Source organism: Chrysochloris asiatica, unplaced genomic scaffold (assembly GCF_000296735.1).
Source record: "Chrysochloris asiatica unplaced genomic scaffold, ChrAsi1.0 scaffold00097, whole genome shotgun sequence".
NCBI classification, from domain to species: domain Eukaryota; kingdom Metazoa; phylum Chordata; class Mammalia; order Afrosoricida; family Chrysochloridae; genus Chrysochloris; species Chrysochloris asiatica.
This window is the reverse complement of record NW_006408615.1, coordinates 9850230-9862999: the sequence shown is the minus strand read 5'-3', so window position 1 is coordinate 9862999 and position 12770 is coordinate 9850230. Positions and strand designations below refer to the sequence as shown.

Below are 12770 nucleotides of genomic sequence, written 5' to 3'. Positions count from 1 at the left end.
GGGGGGATTAAAGCGTTCTATTACTAATGAGTGAGGATTCTGTATTGGGGGGGGATTAAAGCGTTCTAAAATTTATTGTGGTGATGATTGCACAATTCTGTGAGCGTACTAAAAACCACTGAATTATACAAATTAAACAGGCGGACTGTATGGTAATTGAATTCTATCTCAATAAAGCTGTTATTAAAGGGAAAAAAATCACCCCATTTCATTCCTTTTTATTATCCTTTCTGCATTTCCTTGAAAGAAGCCAGGAGAAAAAAAAAAACTATAAAGAAGGGAAAAGGGGAGTGAACCAAGGTGCACATCCTAACTTTAGGATGCTCTCTGAACAAGGGTCTAGGGTCCCACCTTACCTGCGTCAATGGCACACGGGTAATGGAATCGGAAGGAGCAGCCTTTGTTGTAGCAGCCCAAAGTGGCGCCTGCCTCCTGGCAGTGGGAACATTTCTGAAAGGAAGGAAGAAGTCAGGCACATCAGTCTCCCACACTCACCCATTTCTCTGGGCTTTTCCTAGAGCCTGTCAGACCCCAGCATGTGTCTCAGTGGTAACATAGTTTGTGGTGGCAGAGTAGAGCTTCTAACCTCCCTCACTGACCACACTGACCACACCCAGGAAGAGGATGCAGAAACCACTCTGTCAGCCAGGCTTCTGAACCAGTCTATTCCATTCAGTAGATCTGGGATGGAATGGCAAATTCTCAGCTGAGGGATGAACAAATTTGAAGCCTTGGATAGAACACCACAATAGGGCAATTCTACAGCATGTGGTGGGCATGCCAGAGGGCAGGGCAACCAGACTTGCCCCTATATTCCTGTACCCACCCACGTGTTTGCCTCATTCCTCCCCGCCTTGAGCTGCCTACATATCTTGCCTGTTTATTTCTGCAGAGGGGGTCTCAAAGAGGAGACGGTAAGACTGCAGAGTTATATATAAACTTTCTAGAATTAAAAGTGGAATCTGCTTTCTAGTTCTTATATTTGTAAGGTTTTATTTTTACTTTTGATCTACTTACCCTAAATGCCCAATACAAGTATACTTCAAATATGGGCTCTCGTGTGCAGAACTGTATTTTTATACATTGAATCCTATTTTAAACACACTAGGAAACCTGCCATGAATTTCTGGCTAAGTGAAAAATTATCCTGCAACTGTGAAGCTCCTCCTAGGGTCAGGTTTTCAAAGTGAGCCAGACCTAGTATCCCTCTCTGGTGTCTGGGAGCACTCCTCCTGTCAGCCTAAGAAACAGGTGTATGAAAGAGCTTTACAAAATCTAGGTGCTTGGTAAAAGGAGAGATTTCTGAGAAAAGGAAGGAGCTTTATAAAATCTGGGCATGCTTGGCAAAAGGGAGAGATTTCTGAGAATGCTGCAGGCCGGGCTCAGTACTGTTCACAAAGTCAGTGAACGGTATGCATACCCTAGGAGCCTGACTGAGGGTTCCCCTCCTCCCTTCCCATGGGGCATGCACTCAGGTTGCCCCTCCACCCCTCAAATATCCATAGAGTAACAAGACTGCAACAGACTCAAACTTCATGACGAACAAAGCCATGGTCATGGGATCTTGGACTTGTCTGGGTTGGCTAAAGTATGATTTTGTAAATTTCAAGCAACTAGAAATTTTTTTTGTTGGAGGACTCCTCTCCTCAGAGAACTTTTTTTTTTTAAACTTTTTATTGTGAATTAAGTGAAGGTTCACAGTTTGCCAGAGTACTTCTGTGTACCGTTCTATTCCTTCACTAAGGTGCTTTGCTTTAATTGAGAGGGACACTCAAGTTTGCTCTTGGGCGTGTGTCCCCATCAACAATCATCATTTGTAAAACCCCATCGCCCGTGATTCTAGTGATTCGCAGAGGCCAGGCACCCACCCTGCTTTCCTGACACTGATACTCTGTTGTTAAAACTGTACTAATGTGACAGCGGGAACCGAGCACCCATCAGCTGTGGGGTGTCACTGTATGCCTGGCATGGCTTAGCTCTTTCCCTCCTTGTAACCACCCCATCACACAGACGACATGCTGGAGGCACCGGAGACAACCTGGCCCAGGTCAGGCTCTGTAAGAGCACTCCTTTAAAGACGTTTTTCCTGAAAAGGGTAACTAATATCACTGGACAATTTGTGCAGAAAACGTGCAATGAGAACCTAATTAGCTGTGTAAGCACTCACTGAAAATACAATTCAGTATTATTTATTGATTTCTTTTAAAAAGAGGTTTGATCCTTCTGGGTGCTAATAATCCGTAAATGTTACCATCTGCTGGTGCACCCTTGCCAAGTCATAAAAGACCACCTGGGTCTCAATTAGTCTGAGTCTGTGGTGGGCTTTACTGAGCGAGTGTGTCACGTGAAAAGTCTGCAGGGGAAGAGGTTTCTGAGAAAGTTCTGCCCTCTTATGAAGAGACATGGAGAAGGTATAATCCCTCGGCTTCTTGCTCAGCTGTGTGAAGACCAGGATAAGGTAGCAACTACCTTAGTTCCACCCTCGGAAACCCTGTACAGGGTCGCTATGGGTCGGACCCGACTCGATGGCACTTAACAACAACAACAACAACCTTAGTTCCACAAGTGACAGCCTGAAGACAATGGATCTCAGGACATTCCTGAGCACTAGGAAGCTCAGGACCACCCTCCTGCAGACTTCTGAGAATCTTCTTTGGAGGACAGGCAGGGACCTGGGATATGCGGCTATGCTGCGGAACAGTAAAGAGCCTTACTCCAGAGCCTAAAGCCCTGCCTGGAAAGTGAGTCTAGCACCTTCTGGCTGTGCATTTATTTCCTCAACCTGCAAACATGGGACGAATAAAAACTCCTTCCTCCTAGAAATGTGATGAGGGTTAAATGTGTTGATGCTTTCAGCAGTGCTTGGACCACAGATGCTCGGGACACGTAACCCCACAATGACCATGTGCTAGACACACACAGGGAATCTAATGGAAAACAACCCTTGTAGCTGGCCCTACCACTACCCCAAGGAAAGAGATGAATAAAGATGGAGAGATGCTGGAATGTGGATCTAAACCATGTTGGTCGCTTTCTACTTGAACCTGCTTGGGACCAGCCCACAGCCCACATGGCCCTCTCCATGAAGGTGGCAAACTCCCCTCACCAGAGAGTAAGCTATACCAATAATGTGATGCACAATTTACAACACACCCAAACTAGAGTCCTGGTGAGGTGCTGTATGATTAGCACAAGGCTACTAACCGCAAATTCGGCAGTTCAAACCCACCAGCCGTTCCTTGGAAACCCTACACAGGGTTGCTGTGAGTTGGAACTGCATCTAAAGGGCCTTCCTTAGAGAAGGCCTAGTCCGGTAGTACTCACAAGGGTGGGCCACTAGACCATCTGCGTGAAAGGCAAATTCTCAGTCTCCCCTCCCCCCCAATCTCTGTGGTAACAAGACTTCTAGTGATTACGAGGCACCCCACTGACTAAGAAGCACTAACCAAATTCAGCTCTTGACATGAGAGAAACAGAAACCCAGAGAGAGGCCATGATTGGCTGGGCAATGATCCAGAGTTCATGGGCTCTTTAGTACTCCACTGGAGCTCATTCTATAGGTGAGGACGGCAGAAATGCCCCTGCAATGATGGTCATCCTAAGCCCAGAACTTGTGATGTTGCACAGCAGAAGGGACTTTTCAGATATGACTGGGAAAATCTAATCACATGGGTCCAGAAAAAGCACAGAACTTCATCCCATGTCAGAAGCAATGGTGCTGCTTTGAAGATGGAAGAAAAGGCCACAAGCCAAACATGGGCAGCTTCTTGCAGTTAAAAAACGAAACGTTACCCCTAGACCCCCAAAAATGGGCAATGCCCTGCTGACTCTTTGATTTTAACTCAATGAAACCCTTGTCAAACTTCCAACCCACAAAACTGTAAGCTAGCAGACTTGCGTTAAGCCATTAGAAAATTTCCAGAGCATCTCATGAGACGTATGACTTCATTATCCTTTTTACATCTTCAATGCAACAAACGTCTTTCTCTTGGAAAATGGAACCATTCCACTCCTTTCCTTCTGTAAATGTTGGCATCACATGATCACTGAACACTGAATCAGGAAGGGCCCTGGGTCTGCAGTGCTGCTGTCTCTAGTGGGATAGACAGTGGCTACAATCACAGTGACCACCAAAGCTCGTATTTTGGAAGTAACGGAACTAGAATTTCAACCCTTTGTCTTCTGAGTCTCAAATGCAGTATTCTTTATACCAAACCAGACTGCCTTTTAGTTGTCTTCTGACCCAACATTAGAAAAGTACTTCCTATGTGCCAAGTGTCAAAGACAGAATGGAAAAACTTAGCTCTATAACATCTTTCTTATTGGTTTCCTTCTCCTGTCCCCCAAATCCCACCGCTCATCTGTCAGCTTGCATATTGCTTTGGTGGTGGAAGCTATTCCATTAATATTTTAAAATACTAGCAGGGTCACCCCAGGGTGGACAGTTCCAGTAGAGCTTCCAGACTAGGAAGGAGAGGTGGACTACTTCTGAATGGTGAGCCACTGAAAACCTTATGAACAGCAGCGAACAGTGTCAGGTAGAGTGCTGGAAGATGAGCCCCTCCAGTTGGAAGGCACTCAAACTACGACTGGGGAAGAGCTGCCTCTTCAAAGTAGAGCTGACCTCAGTGATGAGAAGGGAGTAACGGTTTCAGGACCTTTGTTTGCGGATGGGGTACAACTCAAAATTAGGAGAAATATTTGCCAACATCTATTAATAATCAGAACATGGAATGTTACAAAGTATGAATCTAGGAAAGTTGTAAGTTGTCAAAAATGACATGGAATACATTAAGATTGATATCCTACACATTAGTTAGCTGAAATGCACTGGTATTGGTCATTCTGAATCAATCATCTGGTTTACTACACCAGGAACGAGAAACGGAAGAGGAATGGCATCGCATTCACTGTCAAAAGAACGCGTCAAGATCTATCTTGAAGTACAATGCTGCCTATAATAGGATAATATTCTTTATGCCTGCAAGGAAAACCAGACTCCTGTGTGGCACTGTAGGATCAGCACTGGACTACGAAAAATGCTGGCAGTTCAAACCCACCAGCTGCTCCTTGGAAACCCTATAAAGAGTCGCTATGAACTGACTTGAAGGCACAACAAGGGAGCTCAGTTAATACCACTACTATTTGAATGTACACACTAACTACTAAAGGCAGGAAGGAGCTGTGGGAGCATGGTGGTTACAAATCAGGCTGCGAACCTCAGGGTCAGCAGTTTGAAACTACCAGCTCTTCCGCGGGAGAAAGATGAGGGCTTCTGCTCTCGTAAAGCTTTATAGCCTCGGAAACCCTGTACAGGGTCGCTATGGGTTGGAACCGACTCGACGGCACTTAACAACAACAACAACAACATATGATCAAAAACCTAGGGTACTGAAGGAAGAAATTCCAATCTGCACTGACGGCATTGGCAAAAAACAGGCTGCAAGAATTCACCGAACACAAATTGAAATCATTCAACAAACCGATGAAGAACTGAAGGTGTTCACTCATCTATGCCAAGAAATTTGGAAAATGGCAACCTGGCCAACTGATTGGAAGAGACCTGTATTTGTTCACATTCTAAAGAGAGGTGACCTAATGGAAGGCGGGAATCACAGAACAATATCATTAATATCACATGCAAGTAAAACTTTGTTGAAGAAAATGGCTTTAAACTGTGTAGATCATGACAATGGATAACATTGTGAAGAATAGTTATTCCAGAACACTTACTTTTGCTTATGAAGAACCTGTACACAAAGCAGGAGGCAGTCATTAGGACAGAATGGTTTAAAATCATGAAGGTGTGCACCAGGGTTGGATCTTTTCACCATACTTATTTAATCTGTATGCTGAGCAACTAATTCAAGAAGCTAGATTATGTGACGAAAACATGGCATCAGGATTGGAGGAAGGCTCATTAGCAAATGGGATATGCATGTGATACAACCTTGATTGCTGAATGAGAACAGAAGTTAAAACACTTACTGATGAAGACAAAGACCACAGCCTTCAGTATAGATTGCACCTCAATGTAAAGAAAACAAATACCCTCACAACAGGACCAATAAATAATCATGAGAAACACAGAAAAGTTTGAAGTTGTCAAAGACTTCATATTGCTTGGATCCATTATCAACACTCAGGAAAGCAACAGTCAAGAAATCAAAGGACAGATTGCAAATCTGCTGCACAAGACCTTTTAAAAGTATTTAAGAGCAAAGCTGTGTGTTTGAAGACTAAGATGCGCCTGACCTAAGCCAGGGTATTTTCAATTGCTCACCTGCATGTGAATATTGGTCAATGAGTGAGGAAGGCAGCAGAAGAATCGAAGCATCTGAGTGATGGTGCTAGAGAAGAATGCTGAAAGTACAAAGTCCCAGGGACTGCCAGAAAAACAAACAAATCTGTCTTGGAAGCACAGCCAGAATACTCCTTAGAAACCAGGATAGTGAGACTTCCTTCGTCTCTCCTACTTTGAACATGTTATCAGAAAGTACCAGTCCCTGGTGAAGCACATTATGCTTGGCAAAGTGTTGGGTCAGTGAAGAAGAGAAAGACCCACAAAGGAGATGGACTGGCATAGTGGCAGCAGCAATGGGCTCAAATGTAACAATTTTCCATTTTAAGGATGGTGCCTGACTGGGCAGTGTTTTGTTCTGTTGGGTAGAGCATTGCTATGAGTGAGAATTAACTTGAGAGCATCTACAACAACATCATCCACCAAATCAATACCAGGTCTAGCACCATAATAGCCAAGTAAGACTTCTTTTGTTTTTTTACCTGAAAAAACAAAAAAAAAAACAAAAGCAAAAACCTATCTGCACAATCATTCCAAATACTGTGACTAACAGTCACTGTTTGCATAGTTGAACGTTCTTGGTTTTTGACTAGACTTTCATTACACGTTTCTAAAAGGAAAAAGGCCACACAATATCCCGCCCCACCCCCCATTCCAATAGGATACACAGTGGTGCTTAAAGCATGGTGTCTAAAGCAAGATACATTTTTCAAACAAGCAACAGTCTAATCTTCTCAGGATGAAATAATCTCTAACAGTGAATTTTTCATTTATCATGGAAGAGAAAAAAGGCTATTTTCAAGCAATGATGACATTTCACGATACTGTGTATTTGGAAAATAAATGACTTGTATTTTGAACATGCCTCAACAACAGAAAAAGGCCTAGTACCTGCCCTGCTCCTGACCTCTGTCACTGCTTAAGCAGCAGGACTTGAACTGGGTAACTTCTGAGCCAGGAAGCTCCAAGGGGGAATGTGGTACGCCTCTTCATTCATGAAAAGGCTCTTTCCTAGGTGAAGTGCCTGCAACCTCGGAATAGCCTCGGCCACCCACACATGTGGGTCAGAATATTACTAATGTGCTGGGGATGTTGGTTCTCCTAGGGCCCACCAGGTCACATACATCACCACTTACATGCCTGAGAAAGCTTTCCCCCAGCAGCTCACCAACTTCTCTTCATGCTCACAGTACCTACTTATTCACATCTGCCTACCTCCCCTGAATAAAGAGTCCTTCTGATGTCCCCAGGGAGGTATGGACTCATCAGGCATATGTGAGTGCTTGGAGGAAATGAGAGGCCCATTCTTTGGATTGAGTTAAACAGCTCATGCTGGAGGAGCTTGGAGAATGGAGAACAAGGTAATGTTCACTTCTGGCCACCAGCAGGCAGTTGTTTTTTTCCCTTTTAATTACGTCTCCTGTATGTAGGGAGCTAGCCATTACTGTGCCACAGCAGTGCCTGGTCTACACAGCAGGGGTACCCTGGAAGGTCCTGGGCTCATCCTTTCTGTGATACCAACTCAAAAAAAAGAAAGAAAACAAAACAAATCCAAGTCCACTTGCACTGAGTCCATTTTGACTCACAGTGACCTGACAGGACAAGAGTAGAACTGCTTTTTAAAGTTTCCATGACTGCAAATCCTTACAGATGCACACAGCCTCGTCTTACTCCCCAGGAGAGAGTGGGTGGTAACACTGTGCCACTAGGGCTCCTGGAGTCCTGGGGTGGCGCTGTGGGTTCATGCACCAGACTACAAAGCTGTTTGAACTGCAAGGATGGTGGTTGAAGCTCACCAGCTGCTCCTCGGAACCGACTTGATGGCACTTAACAACAACAACACCAGGGTCCCTGGTGCAATTCTGCACCCTATCAATTTTCTTTCACTAGCACTTCAGTGTTGGCTACAGTCTTACATAGGCCTTACATATGGGATCCTCAGAGTTCTGGATCTTTGTTAACTTAGGATCCTTCATGAGACTGGCTGCAGGGCTTTGCTGCTGGCCATTAGCTCAAAGGCTCTAGGGAAGGGTTCTTAGTGCCCACCTCTTAAAGCACACAGTCTGAGCTCAAAGCTGCCCTTATGTCCAACAGCTGTTCTAGTGAATGCTGGATCTGGTCAATTTTTGAAACCGCATCCAATGACTATCCATCTTCCTAAGTTCTGACATGGTACCTGGGTAAATTATTAGCCCATCATGATGTTAGTAGAATTTTCTGTCAGTAGAAAAAGATCCAGAGGTATGGGTTGCCAGCTCATGTGTAAAAACCAAAAAAGTCACATCAATTTTATCATCTGTAAAATGGGATAGTGGTATTGGTTTGCCTTCTTTCATAAAGTTGTTGTATAAATTAAGTATGCAAATGCTTTATCAACTAGAAAAAACCCCATTACCATTAAGCCAATACTGACTCATTGTGACCCTACAGGACAGAGGGGAACTCCCTCCCTCATAGGGTCTCCAAGGCTATCATCTTGAAGGAAACAGACTGGGCAGGGCACTAGAAAGAGCTCTGTAATTATAGGGTTTATAATTTTCATCTATGTGCTATATTCTTGGTAGTTTTTGATGTCAAAAATCATTGTTGTTACGCATCATTGAGTTGGCCTCCGACTCATAATGACCAAGTAGTTGTGGTGGTGGTGTTAAGTGCCTTTCAGTCAGTTCTGCCTCATAGTGACCCTGTATAGTGTTTCAGAGGAGCAGCTGGTGAGTTTGAAGCACTGACCTTGCTGTTCAATGCTTATCATATGGTACCACACCAGGATTCTGGTGTGTAACAAGTAGAGTCTATTAAAGGAGTCCTGCTGGTGTAGTTGTTAAGCTCTTGGCTGCTAACCGAAAGAGAAGTGGTTCAAACCCACCAGTCACTCTTTGGGAGAAGGATGTGGCAGTCATTATTAGTTGTTACAACAACCAAACTGCAGTAGACTTATTCCAGTACACAGCAATCTTATAGGACGGAGAACTGCCCTCAGGGTTTCTGAGACTAAGTCTTTATAGAAGTAAACAGCCTCCTCTATCTCCCATGGAGCAGCTGGTAGGTCTGAACTGTCAACTTTGTGGTTGGCAACCCAATGCTTAACTCACTGCACCATGAGGACTCCTTTAGTGGCTTGAATTATTGTTATTAAGTGCTGTCAATATGTTCCGACTCATTGAGACCCTGTGACCCTGTTCTGAGGGTGGTGGGCTTGAACTGCTGACCTTGGGGCTTCTAGTCGAGTGCTGACCCACACCAGAAGTCCAGTGGGTTGAGTAGGGCCTGCTAAACAAGCTAAGTTAAAACGGATTTTGTGAAACTAATTGTTCTCCCTAGAATGTTGGCGGATGGGTGGATTTAGAGGTTTGCTGTCTAGCAGTATTTTCCTACTTTAGCTTCCAGTGTGTACGTTTAAATAGTATTTCACCTTTGAGGATGGGGGTGGGTCAACTCCTGGTCCAATCTCCTCATACTTCCCCTTTCAGCACTGGTCACCATTACTTCCACTCTATTTTTCTTCTCAGTGAAATCAACAAATCAGATTAACTTGTGGGAAAGTTTCCTGAAGAATATTTTTTTGCACTCCTGACAGCGAGATGCCAAGTAAACAGGGAACAAAACTACACACAATCACATACAAATGAAATCCAAGCAGCTCAAGAGCACAAAACCCACCCAAAAAGGCACTGTGAGAATGGCTTGAATGTGAGTGTGGCCCTCTGCAGATAGCGGCCCTGGGGACAGCAGACTGTTGCACACTCGACTAGGGACTGCCTATGCCAGGGACACAGCTTACGGTTAGAATAACCTGCCACAGCTACTTCTGGGTCCCCCTCCTGCCATGTCAGTCTGAGGCCCAGCAGATGGTATCACTCCTCATAACACAAGGAGTGTAATAATAGCTCATCTTCCCTGCCTCCTGGGACAGAGTCATTTGCTGCCCATCAAAACAACACACGCACACACATGAACTTTCTCTCATCTGTTTGTCATCCTTAGGATATAAAAAACAATCCAGAACAGGATCACCATTTAGATCCCATATGACCCTTCCATCAAAGCCCCAATCCAACACTCTGAAAAGTGTATGCTTCTTTGTGAAAGCTTTACAGAGCACACTGGAAGCCCATAATGACTGTCTCGATGGCAAGTGGGGGTGGGAATGATTCAGAAGTGGAGCACAACGCAGACAGCATGACCAAGGTCAAAGCGCCAAGCACAGCTGTTCTGCCAGCGTCTCCCAGTGACAGCTCTGGCCTGCGAACAGAGTCTGTTCCCTAGTTCTACTGTCTCTGCACTATCAGGTGGGACTGCCTGCCCTGCACTTTACAGTCAGGTTAGGATGCTTTGAATCAGGTTAAAACATTTGGGATTGAAGGACGTTTCTTCTTCATTAACAATGCCTTTCTCTGTCTCTCTCCACTTCTGCCAAACAGAGGCCAGAATTCAGCCATAGCCTTGAGCGCATGAAGAACATGTTTAGAGTACACACGACTATATGCCATGGACTTGTTCATTTTATCATTCAACAAACAAATTATGAACATTCACTAGGTCTTACACACACTGGGGGAACGTGTCTTTTTTTCCTGATGATTTAATCACATAGCTCTCTATTCTGTTGTGGTGGTTTCACAAATGCAGATTTTCACACGTAGGGCCAGCTGGACTTTCGTCAGGTGCGAGGCTAACTAAGAGGTAAAAAGCCAGGCTGGCGCGTCTTTATAGACTCACAAACTGTTAAGTTATTCTACTGAATACAGAAAGAAAAGGATGTGGACTTTGTGGCACAATGGTTAAAGCGCTCACCTGCTAGTTGAAAGGCCAGCAGTTTGAACCCACCAGCTGCCCTGTGGAGAAAGCTGTGGCAGTATGCTTCCACAAGATGATGACAGCGTTGGAAACCCTCCGGGGTAGTTATACTCTGTTCTATCAGATTGTTAGGAGTTGGAATTGACGTGACAGCAGAGGTTTGGGGACTTGTAATTTGCTTTATTGCTGTGTCGATTCTGATGCAATAGCTTAAACCTTCAAAAGTCCAGAAACTGGAAACACAGGTCAGATGAAAATTAGTAAGAATGTGGTCATGCTGGCCTTTAGCAGCTCCGCTCCTTATCTTGCTCTTGGACACACTGGTTTCTCCAGTGGTTTTAGCAGTCTAGTCTGTGGAATCAAGGTGCCTCTCTTCTCAATGGCCTTTCCTTTATAATTGAAGTTTCTCATGAGATGAGGGTATCAGCTTCAGGCATGTAGTAGTAACCTCTCTTCCTCTCCATTCAGCACACATTTGTATTGCATGCATCTGTGCCAGGCAAAGGGGCTGAAATGAGGAGAATAGTCCACCTGGTGTCTGTCCTTGGGGAGCTGACAGAATGGTTTGGGGGTGGGGTGGGGAAGCAAAGCCAAAATAGTGACAGGGCTCTGAAGTCAATGGTGCTTCAAGCTGACAGCAAGTGTGCTCAAGCTCATCACTTTAAGGAGACCAAGAGAGCATCCATGGGGGAGTGATGCCTAAGCTGAGCTGTGCAGAATGAGTCGGAGCTTCCCCAGTAGATGGCACCGAGAGAAGAGAAAGCAAGCAGGTTTCCCTGGTGAGGGGCACGGACACAGAGGCTCATGATTCTGGAAAGGCAGGGAGTTGGTGTGGAAGGACAGTGATGGTCAGGGACCACGGGGAAAGACTTCAGGCAAGGCATGAAGATGTTGGATTTCTCCGCAGTTTGGAGATAAAACCAAAAGGAGTTGATGTCGATCAATGGCCACAAGGGTCAAGCTGAGGGCATCAGTGTCACATGCTGTGGAGAAGAGTACCCATGTGGCACTGGCCTAAAAGCTCCTTTCTCTTAGAAATAGTCAGAGTGAAAGCTCAATGGGGATGATTCGAGAATGAATTTAATTTAAACGGCAGTTTCTGTATAATGGGAGGAACTCATTAGTCTGCCTTCCTGCCTCAGTAAATAAACTGGATTATCTGGGACCGAACAGAGTATTCTCCAACTGCCTCAGACGAATGAGGCTGTGTGAGGAGTTACTCCTATCAAGATCCTAGGTAAACACTGAGTTTTTTCAAAGGGACCCCAAAATATACCCTAAAAGTTGCTTTATAAAAATAAACTGGTGCTAGCAAGCTCGTCCTCAGCATAGCTTTCTTATTTCTCCTACAGTGGAGCTTCAGAAAAAAAAAAATTCCATTCATTAAATGCTCCAGAGTTAGCTGGATGACGATGACCTAATTTACCTCCTTTATGATTCAGTGTCAGCACGCCTCTGTCACTCTGTGGTACTGCGGTGACGTGCAGGTTGTTGTGATGCTAGAAACTATGCCACCAGTCTTTCAAATACCAACAGGTCACCCACGGTGGACAGGAGGTTTCAGTGGGGCATCCAGGCTACGGCTAGAAAGAAGTAATTGGTGATCTACTTCTAAACAAACTGGCCAGTGAAAACCTTATGAACAGCAGGGGAACATTGGTTGATACATTGT

The 12770-nt window shown here is 44.7% G+C and overlaps 1 protein-coding gene across 1 annotated transcript in view; it reads right to left on the bottom strand.

Annotated features, from left to right (window-relative positions):
* TCF20 (transcription factor 20 (AR1)) overlaps positions 1 to 12770 on the bottom strand; it is a 56646-nt gene that overhangs the window by 9399 nt on the left and 34477 nt on the right. The window contains exon 2 of the mRNA XM_006866854.1: positions 357 to 450. Within this exon, the coding sequence (XP_006866916.1) occupies positions 357 to 450 (94 nt within the window). The remainder of the gene's footprint in view (positions 1 to 356; positions 451 to 12770) is intronic.